This window comes from Perna viridis, chromosome 7, assembly GCF_037379345.1.
Source record: "Perna viridis isolate PV_CMFRI_1.1 ecotype Kerala chromosome 7, ASM3737934v1, whole genome shotgun sequence".
Lineage (NCBI taxonomy): Eukaryota > Metazoa > Mollusca > Bivalvia > Mytilida > Mytilidae > Perna > Perna viridis.
Window position 1 is genome coordinate 27,658,962 of NC_142451.1, and position 15,722 is coordinate 27,674,683.

General features: G+C 32.7%; 3 protein-coding genes across 3 annotated transcripts; all 3 read left to right on the plus strand.

The window, feature by feature from the left end:
- The first annotated feature begins 53 nt into the window (after nt 1–53).
- LOC148612113 (acetylcholine receptor subunit beta-type unc-29-like) lies at nt 54–3,955 on the plus strand. The gene has a single exon (XM_088593240.1). The coding sequence runs from the start codon at nt 1,258–1,260 to the stop codon at nt 2,419–2,421; it is 1,164 nt and encodes a 387-aa protein (XP_088449366.1). The 5' UTR covers nt 54–1,257; the 3' UTR covers nt 2,422–3,955.
- Nucleotides 3,956–4,048: 93 nt separating this feature from the next.
- LOC148612114 (neuronal acetylcholine receptor subunit alpha-6-like) lies at nt 4,049–8,269 on the plus strand. Its single transcript, XM_088593239.1, has one exon. The coding sequence runs from the start codon at nt 4,438–4,440 to the stop codon at nt 5,614–5,616; it is 1,179 nt and encodes a 392-aa protein (XP_088449365.1). The 5' UTR covers nt 4,049–4,437; the 3' UTR covers nt 5,617–8,269.
- Nucleotides 8,270–8,419: 150 nt separating this feature from the next.
- LOC148612115 (hemagglutinin/amebocyte aggregation factor-like) lies at nt 8,420–12,598 on the plus strand. Its single transcript, XM_088593245.1, has 5 exons — nt 8,420–8,560; nt 8,883–9,104; nt 10,716–10,847; nt 11,786–11,906; nt 12,207–12,598. The coding sequence occupies exons 2-5, from the start codon at nt 8,894–8,896 to the stop codon at nt 12,244–12,246; spliced, it is 504 nt and encodes a 167-aa protein (XP_088449371.1). The 5' UTR covers nt 8,420–8,560; nt 8,883–8,893; the 3' UTR covers nt 12,247–12,598.
- Nucleotides 12,599–15,722: the final 3,124 nt, after the last annotated feature.

Here is a 15,722-nt window from a genome sequence, read left to right on the forward strand (position 1 = left end):
CGGAGCAGGACATGCTTACCCTTCAGGACGAATTATGTCAATCTCAGGTGTTTTTTGTTTTTTGTTTTGTTTTATTTTTTTTTACAAAGTATATATACATGCATGAAAATTATATCTGAATTTGTACATGTAATATCTGTTGAGTATTATTATTATTTGCCACTGTTTATTACATATATTATTTCAGCTTTACTATTTGTTCATATTAACCATAAAATACGACGTTCAACTAAAAATTCGGGTATTTTGCAAACATGATAGCATTTATTGGGAATCTGAAAACTATATAGTCCATATGGTGATTATATGATTGTTAGATACGCATTTGAGAATTATTCTAATAGACCTGTCTTGGAGAAAAAGAGCGGAAATGTGACATTTTTTTTCCATTCACCTTCCAAGAATGATTGAGAAATCTTTGTACCTTTTGAGACAAGAAAACTATGAAAGATTGATCATTTCAGCACCGAAAGCTAATACCATTACATAGATTAAGTAAATTCTAGATTTCTAATTATTTCAGAGTACATGAAATGATGTTTTCGCATGATATTACCGTAAAATTAACAAAATATACCCGGTGTGAGAAAACCGGTGACCCCTGGTTAGGGGTTAGTACCGCGTCTCATTCTCATTTTCTGAAATGAAATTGACAACGAAAGTGAGTGTGCAAAACTTTTCTGATTGAGTTAAAACTGAGAGATCATTGCATTGTTTACGGTCTATTCAATTGATAATTTGCAAGAGAGGTTGGAAAATGTAACTGAATAACAACAAAAAAATATTTCTGTTTAATTTTGATCGTTTTATTTATTATTTTGACCGATATTTATATCATTTCAAAAACATATGGAATTAATACTTAATTTTGGAGATTCGATTTTTTAAAAGCAAAGAGCGCTTAACGTCATGACTTTTGTATAAAATCAATTACCGTGATTTGTTTAATGAACTGCAATTAACGACTATTTATACTAGTATTAAAAGTATTTGTATAAAGTTGAACCTGGAACAAAATTGGATGATGATAATGGATTTCATTGTATTCAAATTCTATTACATTAAACTATTGTATTTTTCTGTTATTGAATGATAGTTGAAAACAATTAATTTATAAAAAAAAATCAGTTCAGTATGCAATTATTTTTACAGCTGCAGTTATTAAAAAAACAATATTTGATATCGCCTTTGATAAAGAATTATCCCTGTCCGTATATATAACGGGAAACGCGAATGAAACATTAATTGAAAGTTGTAATGTGTCAAAGAATGTTTGTTCATATATTCTTACTAGTGTTGTTCATAAAGAGCGGAAGATGCCAGACACATGAGGACGCAAAGAGACTCTACAACGTTTTATTTCGAAATCATACAAAACATTTGAAACCAGGGAGGCCAAACGATCAACTTGTATTGAATACATTTTTTTCGTTGTCTTCAATAAACAGTGTCCGAGAAGTTGATGAAGTAATTCAACTTACCGGTGCTATTTACGTCAAATGGAAGGATGAATCCTTAACATGGAACCCAGCATTATACGGTAACCAATATACAATTCAAGTGAGGACAGATAATGTGTGGCTTCCTCCTCTTTATATCATAAATAGAGTGGACGATATGAAATCACTAGGATCTGACAAACTCTGGTTTGTTACCATAGAAAGTGATGGAACAGTTCACTATTCTCCTGGTGAGGTTTTCGATGCTAAATGCTCAACTGATATTTCAAAGTTCCCGTTTGATACACAAACGTGTATATTAGACATGATTACATGGGGTTATACCAGTCAATTTATGGCTTTCAATTCAACAGCAGCTGAAGCAAACTTGGTGTATTATTCGCCGAATTCTGATTGGAAATTACTTAAATATTCTACGTATAGCGGTCCTTATAATCATTATACGAAATTTTCTATTGACGTATCAATCAAGCGCGCCTCACTTTATTACACGGTTATGGTCGTTTTGCCGACCGTCTTGTTTGCTTTATTGAATCCCTTGGTATTCGTACTTCCTGTCGATGCAGGTGAACGAATCGGACTTGCTATGACTGTTTTGCTCTCATATGCAATTTTCCTGACTTTAGTTTCGGCTTCGATTCCTGCATCTTCTAATCCGATGAGTATTCTGCTCATCGTCATGGTAATGATCATTAGCGTTAGTGGCGTGATTGCATTTGTAACTATATTTAGCGTAGGGATTTACCATGCCGATGATACGGAAAACATACCGAGATTTTTGGTGATCTTAACTAGATGGAATTTTAGGAGAAAGAGAAATGCCGTTGTTCCTCTTTGTGATGAGAAAATTTATATAACTGGGAAGAAAGTTGCCATTGTTCTCGACAAAATTTCATTGATAGCGTCATACTCAATCATTATAATTGTAATTGTTTCATACCTTATATTTGTGACAGTTTGAAATGTTAGATAAGTTGCTGATTTAGACAGATATTCACGTCTTAGTATTAAACATGCTTAGCTTCTTTTAAAACTATAGATCTTAAAACTTTGGTCATTTCATTTATGTCTATATCAATATTTTCACATGCTTGTTTTTGCTATGAATGACTTTAAAAGTTGCAAACATTCTAGAAATAAAATACATGTCCAATATGTCTTATGTTGCATTATGAAGTATTGCAGTACAAAATGTGTTGAAAAGCTGAATTAATATTTATATATATGATCGGTACTTTTGTATTTAATAACCACCGGGTTTAAACACTGCCTGTGATACTAAGGCCCTCGAGGGTAATTACCAATCCAGTTGTCCGACTTGTCTGACTCCCGAATTATATAAAAATTTCCATTAAATAATTACAAATCTCAATACATCCGGAGTACTGAGGATTCATCCTTTGCATTGCACGTTGTAGGACTTTCAGTGATGAATTTAGTTTCAAATTTCGATAATTTAGGTTTTAATTACTTCTTGTATACAATTATCTTTGGATTGAGGTGTTATTTGATTCTAATGCTGCTGATGAGACGTTTCTCCTTTAAACACGTTACAGCATATCGAAATTGGCAATATGTTTTATTGATATTGTTATTCGATCGAAAGAATTTCATAGGTAAAATAGTACAAATGGGGGTGTGGGGGTTGCCGTATTTCTTTCCTCATTGTAGCTATTTGTACGAATTATTTTACGATGCAAACACAGTAGACGAAACAAACAAAATCATTCAATAATACTTTTTAAGTACAGTAAACCGAAATTTGCGATATTTAAAAGATTTGTATTTTTGTATTCACATCAGGCAATAAGACTATCTAACATATGTTAACTAAAACAATACTAGCTATTAAAAATAAGTTATGTATTCATTAAATGTATATTTCTACTATTATGAACAAGCCACGATTGCATTTGTTGTTATTATCGATGATTGTATGTGGTGATTCTAACAATTTTTAACTTTTTAATCGTTTATATCATATATTGATACTGAGGCTAAATTTTATGCAAAAGACAAACATCATGTAAATATGAGGTTAGTTGCGATGGTGTTCTTCGATCTTCTTGTCCCTCTTTACGGTTTGCCATGAATGAATTACCGAGCAGAAAAAAGTATTTTTAGAAACACACGAATCCATGGGAATAGACGCGTACGTATATTGATGATATGTTATGAATTCTTTTTTGTGTTATTACGAGATCTGTACATATCCTCCGTAAATACGATTTAAGTACATATTTCTAACATAAATGTGACATAATTGACTTGTACCACTCTCGTTAGATCTATGCTGTAGGTGCGTTAGGACATAGCGCTAAAATTCTATTCGTAGATAGCACCCGTTTGTCATAACAGCATACCTATGGCTGAAATAAATCCATCTTGTAGATACACAATAATACCAAGTAGCAGTCTTTATTATAAATATCCGACAGGAGGTGATGCAATACCCCATCTAACTCACTTTAATGTATTTATATTTCAGAAACAATTACAGACCACATAACCACTCAGTTTTAAAGTCCAAAGGGTAGTACGCTTTAGACAGGTCTCAATGTACTTCTATGTAATCTGACTTTACGTAATTAAAAGGTGCTTTAATTAGAACGCATAATTATTATATTTATTATGAAACAACATAGTATGTAGCTACATCTAAAGATGAAAATCCAATACTAGTACATTGAAAAATGGTGATGATGTTTTCCTAAAGATCCATTAAATTAACCAGTTGAATTAACTTCGCATACCGCCTTTGAAGATGTAACTTTCAAATTTAGTTTAAATACTTTTAACAACACCTATGCTTTTATAAATATTTGTTAAAGTGATCGAGATTATTATAATTTATATAGATTTATTTGATTTAAGTATGCAAAGACTTATATTTTGAACGCAAAAAGATGATCCGCTTATCCACATGTATTTAATCTTATAGTACTAATAATAGGTGCGCTGCTAAAAAGGTGGAAAAATGATGTTATTTTGCTCAAAATCCGGTCTCATCTCTTTCATGTTAATGCCATTGTTTTGGACTGGATTTTGTCAAACGCAAGAAGACGTTAAAACCCTTTACAACGACTTATTTAAAAACTACACGAAAGGGGTTAAGCCAGGGAACCCAAATCACAAACTCGTAGTGGCTGTACAATTTTACTTGACAGCCATTAACAGGTTTCGAGAGGTTGATGAAACTTTGGAACTTACAGGATCATTTTTTCTAAGGTGGGAGGATAGTGCTCTAGCATGGGATGCATCGTCATATAACAATTTATATACCACAACGGTTGATTCAAATGAAATATGGACACCACCAATGTTTGTCGTGAATAGAGTTGACGAAATAGAGTCTTTTGCAGCTGGAAAGACATTTGTTGCAACTTTACAAAACGACGGCACTGTAATTCACTCGCCTGGTAGTGTGTTCGACATAAAGTGCAAAACTGATATATCAAAATTTCCGTATGATACACAAACTTGCGTTGTCAATTTGATTCCTTGGGGTTATACTAGTTCATCTATATCTCTCAGTTCAATATCAGGAGAGGCAAACTTAAATTACTATTCGCCAAATTCTGATTGGGAATTGCAACAATGTTCAACGAGCGTTGGTACGCTTGTCCATTATACCAAGTTCTCAGCAGAAATTGTGATGAAGCGCGCATCACTCTACTATACGGTCATGGTAGTGTTGCCAACCATTTTGTTTGCAATATTGAATCCTTTAGTATTTGTTCTCCCAATTGACGCGGGGGAGCGCATTGGACTTGCCATGACCATATTACTCTCATATGCAATTTTCTTAACATTAGTATCAGCTTCGATTCCTGCATCGTCAAATCCAATGAGTGTTCTTCTAATTGTAATGGTGACAATCATCAGCGTCAGTGGTGTGATTGCATTCATTACTATATTTAGCGTTGGCTTTTATCACAATGAAAACATAAAAGACATACCGACATGTTTTCAAACATTAGGTAAATGGAATATAAAGAGACAACAAAATACTGTTGTTCCCGTTGAAAAAGAAAACGAAATTCGTGTTACTGGGAAAGATGTTGCTATTATTCTGGACAAAATATCCTTGATCACTTCGTATGTAATTATTTTAACTGTTATACTTAGTTATTTTCTTTTTGTTTTTCTTAAGTAGGTATCACTAAACGGGTTTTTATATCAATGCATGTTTTATTTTGAAATAGGCAATAGAATTTTTTAAACAAATCGACACTTTAATTTCTTGCTTTCCCTGTTTTGAAAGCTTTTTGTTGTTTAATTAAAGAGGACGCTTACCGTACCGGTGCACCTGGTCCATGCTCCCAGTTTTTAGTGGAGTCAAAGTTGCTCATTTGCTTTTGTTACTTTGTATGTATGAAGTTAGCTACTTTATGTTCTTTGTTGTGTATGTCTGTTTTCCATATCTGATCTATGTCTCTGGATTACATTCTTTGGATTACCGCTATTACCTTGGTTCCTTTGATTACTCGAAAAGACCAGAGCATCATTAGTTTGATTTATTTTCGATTGACATTGTTGTTATCTAATGTATGCATTGGTTCACGAAGGGAAAAATATTATTACCAAACGTAAACTTTAAAAACACCAAAAACAAAAATCGATTGTTAACAAAATTGCCTAAGGTCATGCTTAGAGATGCATATGCTGATTAATCACGACTCAGGGGTACTCCATATTGTTAGTTAGGGACTACTCAGCTTTTCTCGTTACGCAAAAGTTATCTTTAAGTGTACCAGAAATGGCATAGTAGGCATGCTCAACGTCTGCAATGCTGTTTTTGTGTAAGGTTTCGTCACTTTGCATATGAAAAAAGTATAAAAATAAATTTGGACACTGTATGCCGCAGCAATGAAATTTAGTTTTAACTTCAATTTTTCAAAATCAGGGTATTCTAATTCAAATGTTGTTCTTTAAAAGTAAGTGTATATTTCAACTTTTTCCGTTTTCAGTATCACTATGAAACCTTGTTCAAATTTCAGTTTTTTATGTTTTGAAGCAAAGAGACCTTGTATATAGAAATGTCGTTGTTGACTTAAATTAAGTATGTTTCGCCCTATCTGTTTCTTTTGCTATATCTTCAATTATCTTTGACGCCTTTCCTCATTGACTACCCACCAAACATAACACCTACTAATCAAAGTGGCTAAATCAAATGATTCACTGTGTTTATCTATTACCAGTTTTAACATCTCTATCATGAAAATGCGTTTAAATTACTTTAGTTGTTATTGAAGCTTAGATGACCATGTCTGGAGAGGTAATATTTATTTTATACTCTACCTAAAGTGGATGTGTTTGATAATGATTTTTTTCTTAATCTAATTTTGTCAATTGCGAATGTTTGTCCACAATTTCAACGTTCCCTGCTGCGCTTGCAAGATGATACTTGGTTAGAAACGAAATATTTCGCCCTAATATCAATAGTGTTTAATAATACTGGTCATTAATTTATTGGAGTCGTTTTTTGATGTAATAGTTTATTTTGAAGAAGAGTTGTCGTTTTGTACTGTGATTGTTTGTTTATACTTATTGAAGACCTTTTGAAGATCTCTCTAAATATTAACTATTTTATGGAGGTTATACGATGATGCATTATGGACCATATCTGTTCTTTTTTCTATTAAATTGATAGTAAGTGAACACTTGAATATCAACGTTTAATTTCACATTCTTACAATTACCATGCATTTTATTCAAATACGCATTGGATATCGGTTTTATACATGATGTTTCATGAGTCGATGCAACCCATACACTAGCTATTAATATCAATATTCACAATTAAGTGTACGACTGTAATTGGTCTCTGTGCTAATTGTCTAATTGCCAATTTTCCATATATATTCTAAGTATAAAATAGTATTAAAATAAAGGTAACACATGAAGCTTTTATTATAAGAATAGAATGTTTCATCGGCGCGTTGAACAGCCGCACATTTATTCCTAGTGCGTTTCATTGACAATGTTCTATAATCAACGCTATAAACCAGTTTAAAACTACGAAAAGTAATGTTCCCATCGTATGTAAAATCAATCATAATTCTTACCGTGTGGTTTGAGAATCACGGTACATCATAAGCCACACAATAAGGACACAACCATTTCATGTCAAAAACTGGTTTAAATTATAGTTGTTTAGTTTCTGTGTGAAGAACCTTTTAGCTAAACAATCTAAATACCAAAAATGTTATCCTATCCTTAATCAGTTTGTCTGATACAAAATGGTGTCACAGGTAATTACAAATAGGGACTAATACCACATAAATTTAAAATAAAGTCCTCCAATGAAAAATATAACTTTGGTGTAGGCGAAATGTTTTAGCGAGTTAAATTTTATTATGATTACCCTACCGGTGCACCTGGTCCATGCTCTCAGTTTTTAGTGGAGTCCGAGTTGCTCATTTGCTTTTGTTGCTTTGTATGTATTATTTTAGTTACTCTATGTTCTTTGTTGTGAAGGTCTGTTTTCCATGTCTGGTCTCTGTCCCTGGATTACATTCTTTTGATTACCGCTATAACCTTGGTTCCCTTGATTACTCTTTCAAAAAAGGTATGGGCATGTCAATTAGTAAGCGTGTGTCATGCGTACTAGACGTAGTCATCATTTGTTTGGAACCATGTCGGATTAGGAAGACATCACAATGTATTTGGCCGAATCAATACTGATATTAATAACTTATTTAAAAGATTTTCTACTACAGTTATTGTCAATAACAATAGTAGCAGAGGTGGATGGTAAATAAAAGAAAATTAAAAGAAAATAATACTTGAAAAATAAATAACAAAACGACATTTTGGAATTCTAAATATTTTCTGGTAAAAAAGTGGCAATTACACAAAACTCAATGGAATAATAGAGTTCAAAAGTAGATCTTATTTCCGTTACCATATAACAAAGTGACGAACACAAAAAGATCGATGCAGTTGTTTTACAAAAGTGACGATATCACATATATTGATTGCCATACAAGTGGTCCTTGTTTTTACCACTTACTGTTCGTTGGGAACGAGTTCGAGATAAGAGACAAATTTATCATAGATCCCTAGGAGAAGGTATCAACATTTTGACCATTCCACACGTATGTATATATAAACACACATTATTATATTTACGCAGCATATTATATAAAACATACATCCTTTTTGAAATTGTAGCTTTAGATAAAACGCGCTCTTATTTCAATTTCAACGTTATAAGAGCTTCAAGAATATAGTATAAACTGTTTGAAATAGGTTCCGTTTTCACGTACAACATTCCGTGTAGAATCTGGTCCTAGCTTCAAACTTCATGACTCTGTAAGACAAAACTTCCATAGAAATTATTTCTGAGAAATAATGTATGCCATGCACAGAATGGCGGCCTGTTTTGTTTGAAGAAATAGTTCTTCTTTATATTTTAAGGGAGTACAGTGATGCTTTCGAGGAACATTTTAGCGTTTTTCATTCTGCCAATAGTAAATTGTTGGATGAATGCTATGGACAAACAATTAAACTACCGTTGCCCGGACGGGTCTATTATTTATGAAATAAACAGCAAACATGATAATTTCTATGAAGACCGTGTGTTTGAAATACTCTGCCGACGGCCAGTTGGTGGAACGAGAAACTGTCAATGGACAAACGGTAAGACATTAACTAAAACTAAAATCCGCCCCTTTATCTTTAAGTTGCTCGGTTTCACAATGCGCGCTACTTTCTTTTCTGGGAACATCAGCAGTTGATGATATAGCAAAACGTCTTCAATTCAACTGACATGACACCTGCGACTATTATTACAGCGTACCAATAATTTAAGTAGAAATGAAGTTTACCAATTCAGAATCTGAAGAAAAAAGAAACGAATTAAATGTAAGGGATTTTTACATGAACTGTTTTTTGAAAAATCAATAGGTTGACGCTCTGTGATATGGCCTTCATTGACTAATTTTCTGCCCTTATTGATGTGATTGGCGTTTGTGATATTGAAATACACAAACTTAGAGAATAAACGTACGCTTTCTTCCGTGAGTTATCTAGTAACTGTACGTTTTGATTAACATTCTATATAAAAAAAAATCCATGTACTCATGATCCATCTAGAATGACTAACGGTCAAATGGACTCAAGTGGCTACGAGACCTGCTTTCATTGTTGTTGATGCAGATAAAAAAACAACAAATATTACATGTTCAGTCTATGTGGTTTACTTAATGGCATTTAGCAACCTTGTGGGAGCTTAAAAAAAATAATCGATGGAGGTAATCCTAAGCATATATATTTACACGTTTTGTTTTTGTTTGTTTGTTTGGTTTTTTTTGCCTTTTACAATTTAGTGGAATCCGAATTGCTCATTTACTTTCTCTAGTTTGGATGTATTGTTTTTGTTGTTTTATTTTCTTTGTTGTGTGCGTCTGTTTTTCATGTCTGGTCTTTGTCCATGGATTACATACATTCTTTTGATTTCCGCTAGAATCTTGCTTCCCTTGATTACACTGGCAGTACTGCAACTGGCTCTTAATTTATATGATGAAGGGAACAAATATTTATTAACAAAGATAGCAAAGATAGATGTTTCTAAGATTATATTTCAAAGTGTAATAAATTCGATATTTTTAGCATGAAAACAACCTTCACTCTATATACCATAATAGTTTGCTTTTCCAACCCTTTGCCACTAAATTTGGATACTACATGACAATAAATGAGCCTTATATACTTGCACTATAATTAATTACACGTATTCGCTAATGTCAAGTATAAAACATATCACTATGACTTCCTTCTCAAACACAATTTAAGTAGCTGTCTATGTAAGAATCATGCAAAATCTGAAAAATGTGATACACCCCGAAAAAGGCTACATATTTTTATTTTTTTGTAATTAAGTTGTTTTATGGGTCTATACTATAAAATGTGTAATTATTCATTCAAATCTGCCTGCTCTTAGGAGATAATCAACATTGAAAATTCAATAGATTCCATTGTATTTGAGAGTCATTTACAGGTATCTCCCTTTATTTTGAAATCTACAGTGCATTCTATATGATTTTTATCTCAGAGCACAGGTTATATGAAAAACCACGTATACTATGACATTTAAAACAAAATATCAAAAATAAAAATGTGTAGGCATTTTACCCATGAATCACATTTTGCATGATCCTTAGCTAGAGTGCTACTTGAACATAAAATCATGGTACAAACTGGAAAGATTAGCTTTAGAATGGTAAATCTGCATTTTTGTTGTTGTTTAAGATTATGTTAACGCACTCAAAGCACAGTTTTCATTCCAATGTACCACCCAGGGTGTGTTGGCAGGCATGGAGAGTATACATGACAACAGCTCTGAGGACAGAAAGTGGAAATTTTACTGCTGTCAAATGCCAGGTATCAATGCAATGTGCAAGTTCTGTATTTTAAGGGAAAAAAAAGAACATTAGTAAAAGTGAAGGAAAAACAAACAGTACTTACTTTAACCAGCTGTTACGGTACAACCACAAAAGAAACGCCACAAAGCCAGTCGCTTTCTACAAATCAGTCAACAACCAAGCACAACGGCAAGTTTTTCATATGACTTGTTCATAGTATTTCGTCCAACAATGTGATATCGCAAAATATTTAGCTGTTAAAGGAATAAATTAAACTACCAAATCATCGAGAAGGCTAAATATCAGATAGCAAATGATTCACAATCCGCTTGAATTTTATACAGAACTTTATTAGATTTGATTGATTGATTGATTGTTGGGGTTTAACGTCCGAGCAGCAATATTTCAGCTATATTCAGACAATGAACATGAAATGGATGATAAAATAAACATGAAATGATGATTAAATAAAAAAAGGGATGGGACACAAGGGCAACAGGGTCGAGAAACTTAGATTGCCACTAGAACAGGGAGGGATGGGTAGGATCGGGCTATTTAACCTCCGATAGCGGAGCCCTATGGTTCCTACTCCTATCGAATACCACAGCAGGGTTCTTTAACGTGCGAGGAACGTGGCATCTTTCCCAACACGGTACACCACGGTTTGCGGTCAGGTTTTCCGTATTATAGCATAACAACCCCAGCATGAAACACTCCAGGGAAATACACAATGTACATTAACTGTATTTGGACTACTAAGTACAATACATGAAATACACAATGTACATGTATTGTACTTAGTAGTCCTTTTAGTTGCCTTTTACAACAAGCTTAGCGCTGCTGCAGGCCTATTCTTTTGACAGCCGGACCTGCACGGGGGCAGAACTTTATAAGATTTCAGTAAATTGTGAAGTTAATTCTAACCATTTATAATTTATGTTTATTCCTTTCCAAAAGGAGCATCACTCACTGAATGTCGGAAACAACCCAAAACAGGCTTAGATCGGGCATGGTCAATTTTTGCTCCGGATAATTACGCCTTTAGGGGAGTAAGCAGTCAGCATGACGATTATTATAAGTGAGTATTCACTGTTTTGAGATTGAAATGATTGAAATCTTGTATGTGGAATATATTTTGCCCGGCAGAAACATACCAAAGTTCTTAATTAGAGTACCGTTTAATCATTACCCTTATTTAACGGTCTTACTGAAATACTATATCAAACTTAACAATCAACCTACATATATTTACCTAACATTTAATGTAAGGACCTTATATTTTCCTAATAATGCTAATCTTTTTCGCACTATGAGCATGTTTTGCCTATGCATATTTTTATTTTTGCTTTCTTTTTACCATGTTTTTATTCTGTTTCAGGGACAGGGAATATGAGTTTGATATGTGCCATGTGCGGTAAACAAAACAAAATAAAGAAACGGAAGGTCTATGAAAAGTGTTTTCAAGGGCGCAACTAAAAACCTCACAAAACAATAATAATCAATGGTTCGATGAGAAAGAAAATACCCTCTAATTAGTTAATGATATATCGCGTTATCTTAAGTGCCTACATAGAAGATCTATATACAGGCAAACATTCACGAAAACTCCGCACTTTGTGTATTGATGTATTTTGAGATTGATTGCTGACATAATTTAGACCGAGCAATCTAAGGACATAAGAGTACATATGTCATCATCAATTATGGTGAACTGAAATACAATCTACAGCAATCTTGATTGACTGTACTATGTAAAAGTATTACTTTAAATATTGTTTTCAGTTCAATGTATAGACAGAAGACAATATATCTACGTGTTTAAATTAAGTTTTCACTATGAATAAGAACTTCAATCATTAAACAAACAAAATGGAAACGCCAAATAATACTATCAGATTAAAACAAATGAAGAAATATTGTCTTGTCATGTACTCAATAAAAACGGAATTCGATTTTGTAAAGCAGAAAAAAGTTTCTGCTATCGGTGCAATAGGAAGTCAAAGTATTTAAAATACCTCTCGATTTGTATATATCTTTGCAATGTTTCTAGCGTCTGTTACCACTATTGTCGTTGTTGTGTTTGTGATTTGGCATTCATTTTTTTCAAAATTGCCATAAAAGTTTCTCATGAACCGATCATATCTGTGATATTCTTTCAGGAATATTTCAATATAACTTCACATAGCTATCTAACACATCTATTATGTCGATAACTTAATACAGAGAAACCCATCTATACAGAACCCCTTTTCGACTTAAATTGGTTCGACATAGACAGTGTTTAGTTTACCAAGGTTCAAAATACATTAAAATACAAAAGTACTAATCATATTAATAAGATTAAAAGACTTTAAAAGGGTCTGGTTCAGACGTTCGAAATTCACTCTCGACGCTGCAGCCAGCTCTCTCAGAAATTTCAAGAATCTTGAAAAGTCGGGAAAAAGATCATGATTTTATGTTATGCGATTGTCAAACGATGTTGGATTTGAATAATGTCCGAGAATTTCGAAGGACCTGTCTGCAGCAGTTAGTTAGAGAGGAAACGAACGACTGTCCCTGGTGGAGCTTGATATTCATAGCATAGAACGACACAATTAAAGTATAGATGTTTGAAATAAATAACTATTTGCTTCCTTTATCAGTGAATAAAGTATTCTAAGTCCATGTAGATGTATTTTCAAATTTTATAATTAAAAGTTTTTTTTTCGATTTTTGAACTCCGTGCTTTTGTTAGGAAGAGGCTCGTTATACATATAAAACTTTTTGTGTGTTTCACTGAAAATTGTTTGTTGTTAAACGTTAACATGTTTTGGTAAAAATATTTAATTTAGAAAAAAATATTTAAAAAAAATAAAACGTGCAAGATCAATCATGTAGATATGTTATTTATTTTCAATTTTATAAACCATTACTTTTTGCATTAGACTGTAATGCAATAATACGAAATGTTTTTAATGATACATACAAGTACAGAAAGGGTTTGAGATATAAAGCAACACGGAGATAAACAATTTTCTCATCAGACCTAATCAGTACTTCCTGATCAGCCAGGATGTGGAAAATTAAACGAAAAGTAGTATCCATTACAAATCCGCAAAGCTGTATCTGGTCAACTGTACTTGTACTGATTACCACAACGAAGCGGGGTTTAATACTGAATTTAAAAGCGATGTAAAAGCTTTGAAAACACAGAAAATATTATGCTTATATATGTGCAAAGTGTTCAATATATTTGTTCAATAACGAAATGCCGTATAAAGAAATTAATAATGTGATGTGTATTCTGTAATAATAAGTACTTATTGGTAAGCAAATCTAAAATGCGGCAAAAAATTTAATTAACATCCGTTGCATGATCTGCTCTTGTCTAGTTTCAAGTCTGCGAAATATCGCCAAAAATACAGAAGGTCGATTTCAGGAAAATCTGATGTGGACACCAGAAAAAAAGATCGTTCAAACACGCAATGTAAAAAACAATATGAATTATAAAGAATATGCCTTTTTATAAATTATGGCTGTTTTATTCAGGGAAAAAAAAAAGAAACGTGTCCGAAGTAGCTAGACTAATAAAGCAATCTAGTGTTATATCCCTTTGAGCTCTGATAATCTGATAATATAATGTACAACTTTGCGTCAACGTTCCTCAGCTTGCATTAACAAAGGAAAAGCACTGTTTCACTGAGGTGTAATTTCTAAAATTATTGGCATCAATACCCGTCATACCCATTTTCATATAGTTCATTCAACTCATCATTCACATTTATAGGAATATAAGATGCATAAGGCGTAATGCTTGGGATTTTTGAATTTGAAACCCTGTAATATCTTGAAGGATGCACTAACCAGGCCCTGTCTGTTTTCTCATAGAAATAAGTAACATTTTTCACATTTTCTTGAACATCCTTTTGCTGTTTGTTAAGCTGAATGACAATATCTTCACCGTGGTAATGTTCAGTATTCAATGGCAATGGAGAATAAAAATCTTGTACAAATAGAACATGTAAATTGTTGATTGGTATTCCAGTGTTGAACTCCAAGGGGGGTACTTCCGTGAACAATGGAAATGTGCCATCAACCATGCCCTGGATAAGTAGGTGTCCAAAGACAATGGTCAAAAGACCAAAGCATTGAAAACTCATTTTTTCCTTCCTAAAATAATTGACATTTGTATGTAAAGCAAAAGCATATTGTACAAACATATTTAAAATGAGGATAAATAAATGATTAAGAGTTTTTTTACGTAACATGAGTAATCACGTATGCTTTTTTGTTTTGTTTGTTTCTGCGGAGCAACCTTAACGAAATTTACGAATATTTCTAGATTTACCTTATTCATATTCTAAGAGGAATTAATATAATTGTTCTTATTACCAATATGTATTTTTTTACAAAAGAATCTACACATGTAATGTTTCATTAATTCTCACATTGACTTGTTAAGTTCTTAATTCAGTAAATATAGTTGGTGCTAACTTGTAAACATTACTTACCAGTCCCTCCAACAATGACTTACGTAAAGTGAAGTTTTTGAGACTTCATACCATTCATTTAAAATACACCTGAAGAACTTGTGTATGCACAAAGATTATACAAATGATAAATATGATAGATTGATATGACCTACATTTGGCATAAGCACCATAATATTACAAAAATAAACATAGATATCATGATGATATGCACATCAATCAAGCCACCATCTGGTATATATCGAAACGAACAATTGTTCAAATACTACATACTCAAAAATAGTTGTTGTATGATTTTTTTTAAAAAAAAAGTTTATCATAATTTTTATAATCAAAAGCAGCTGTCATTTCATTCGGCGATATTCAAAAAGTAAAGAATGTTCACCAATCAAAACATATCACAAGTAGACGTACTGAAAACTGTG

What these genes read in the sequence shown, in the direction of transcription:
- LOC148612113 (XM_088593240.1), top strand. Translation starts at nt 1,258, where the DNA reads ATGTGTCAAAGAATGTTTGTTCATATATTCTTACTAGTGTTGTTCATA.
- LOC148612114 (XM_088593239.1), top strand. Translation starts at nt 4,438, where the DNA reads ATGATGTTATTTTGCTCAAAATCCGGTCTCATCTCTTTCATGTTAATG.
- LOC148612115 (XM_088593245.1), top strand. Translation starts at nt 8,894, where the DNA reads ATGCTTTCGAGGAACATTTTAGCGTTTTTCATTCTGCCAATAGTAAAT. An exon ending in TTACTGCTGTCAAATGCCAG is followed by an intron (nt 10,848 to 11,785) that starts GTATCAATGCAA and finishes CCTTTCCAAAAG; the next exon opens with GAGCATCACTCACTGAATGT. An exon ending in CAGCATGACGATTATTATAA is followed by an intron (nt 11,907 to 12,206) that starts GTGAGTATTCAC and finishes ATTCTGTTTCAG; the next exon opens with GGACAGGGAATATGAGTTTG.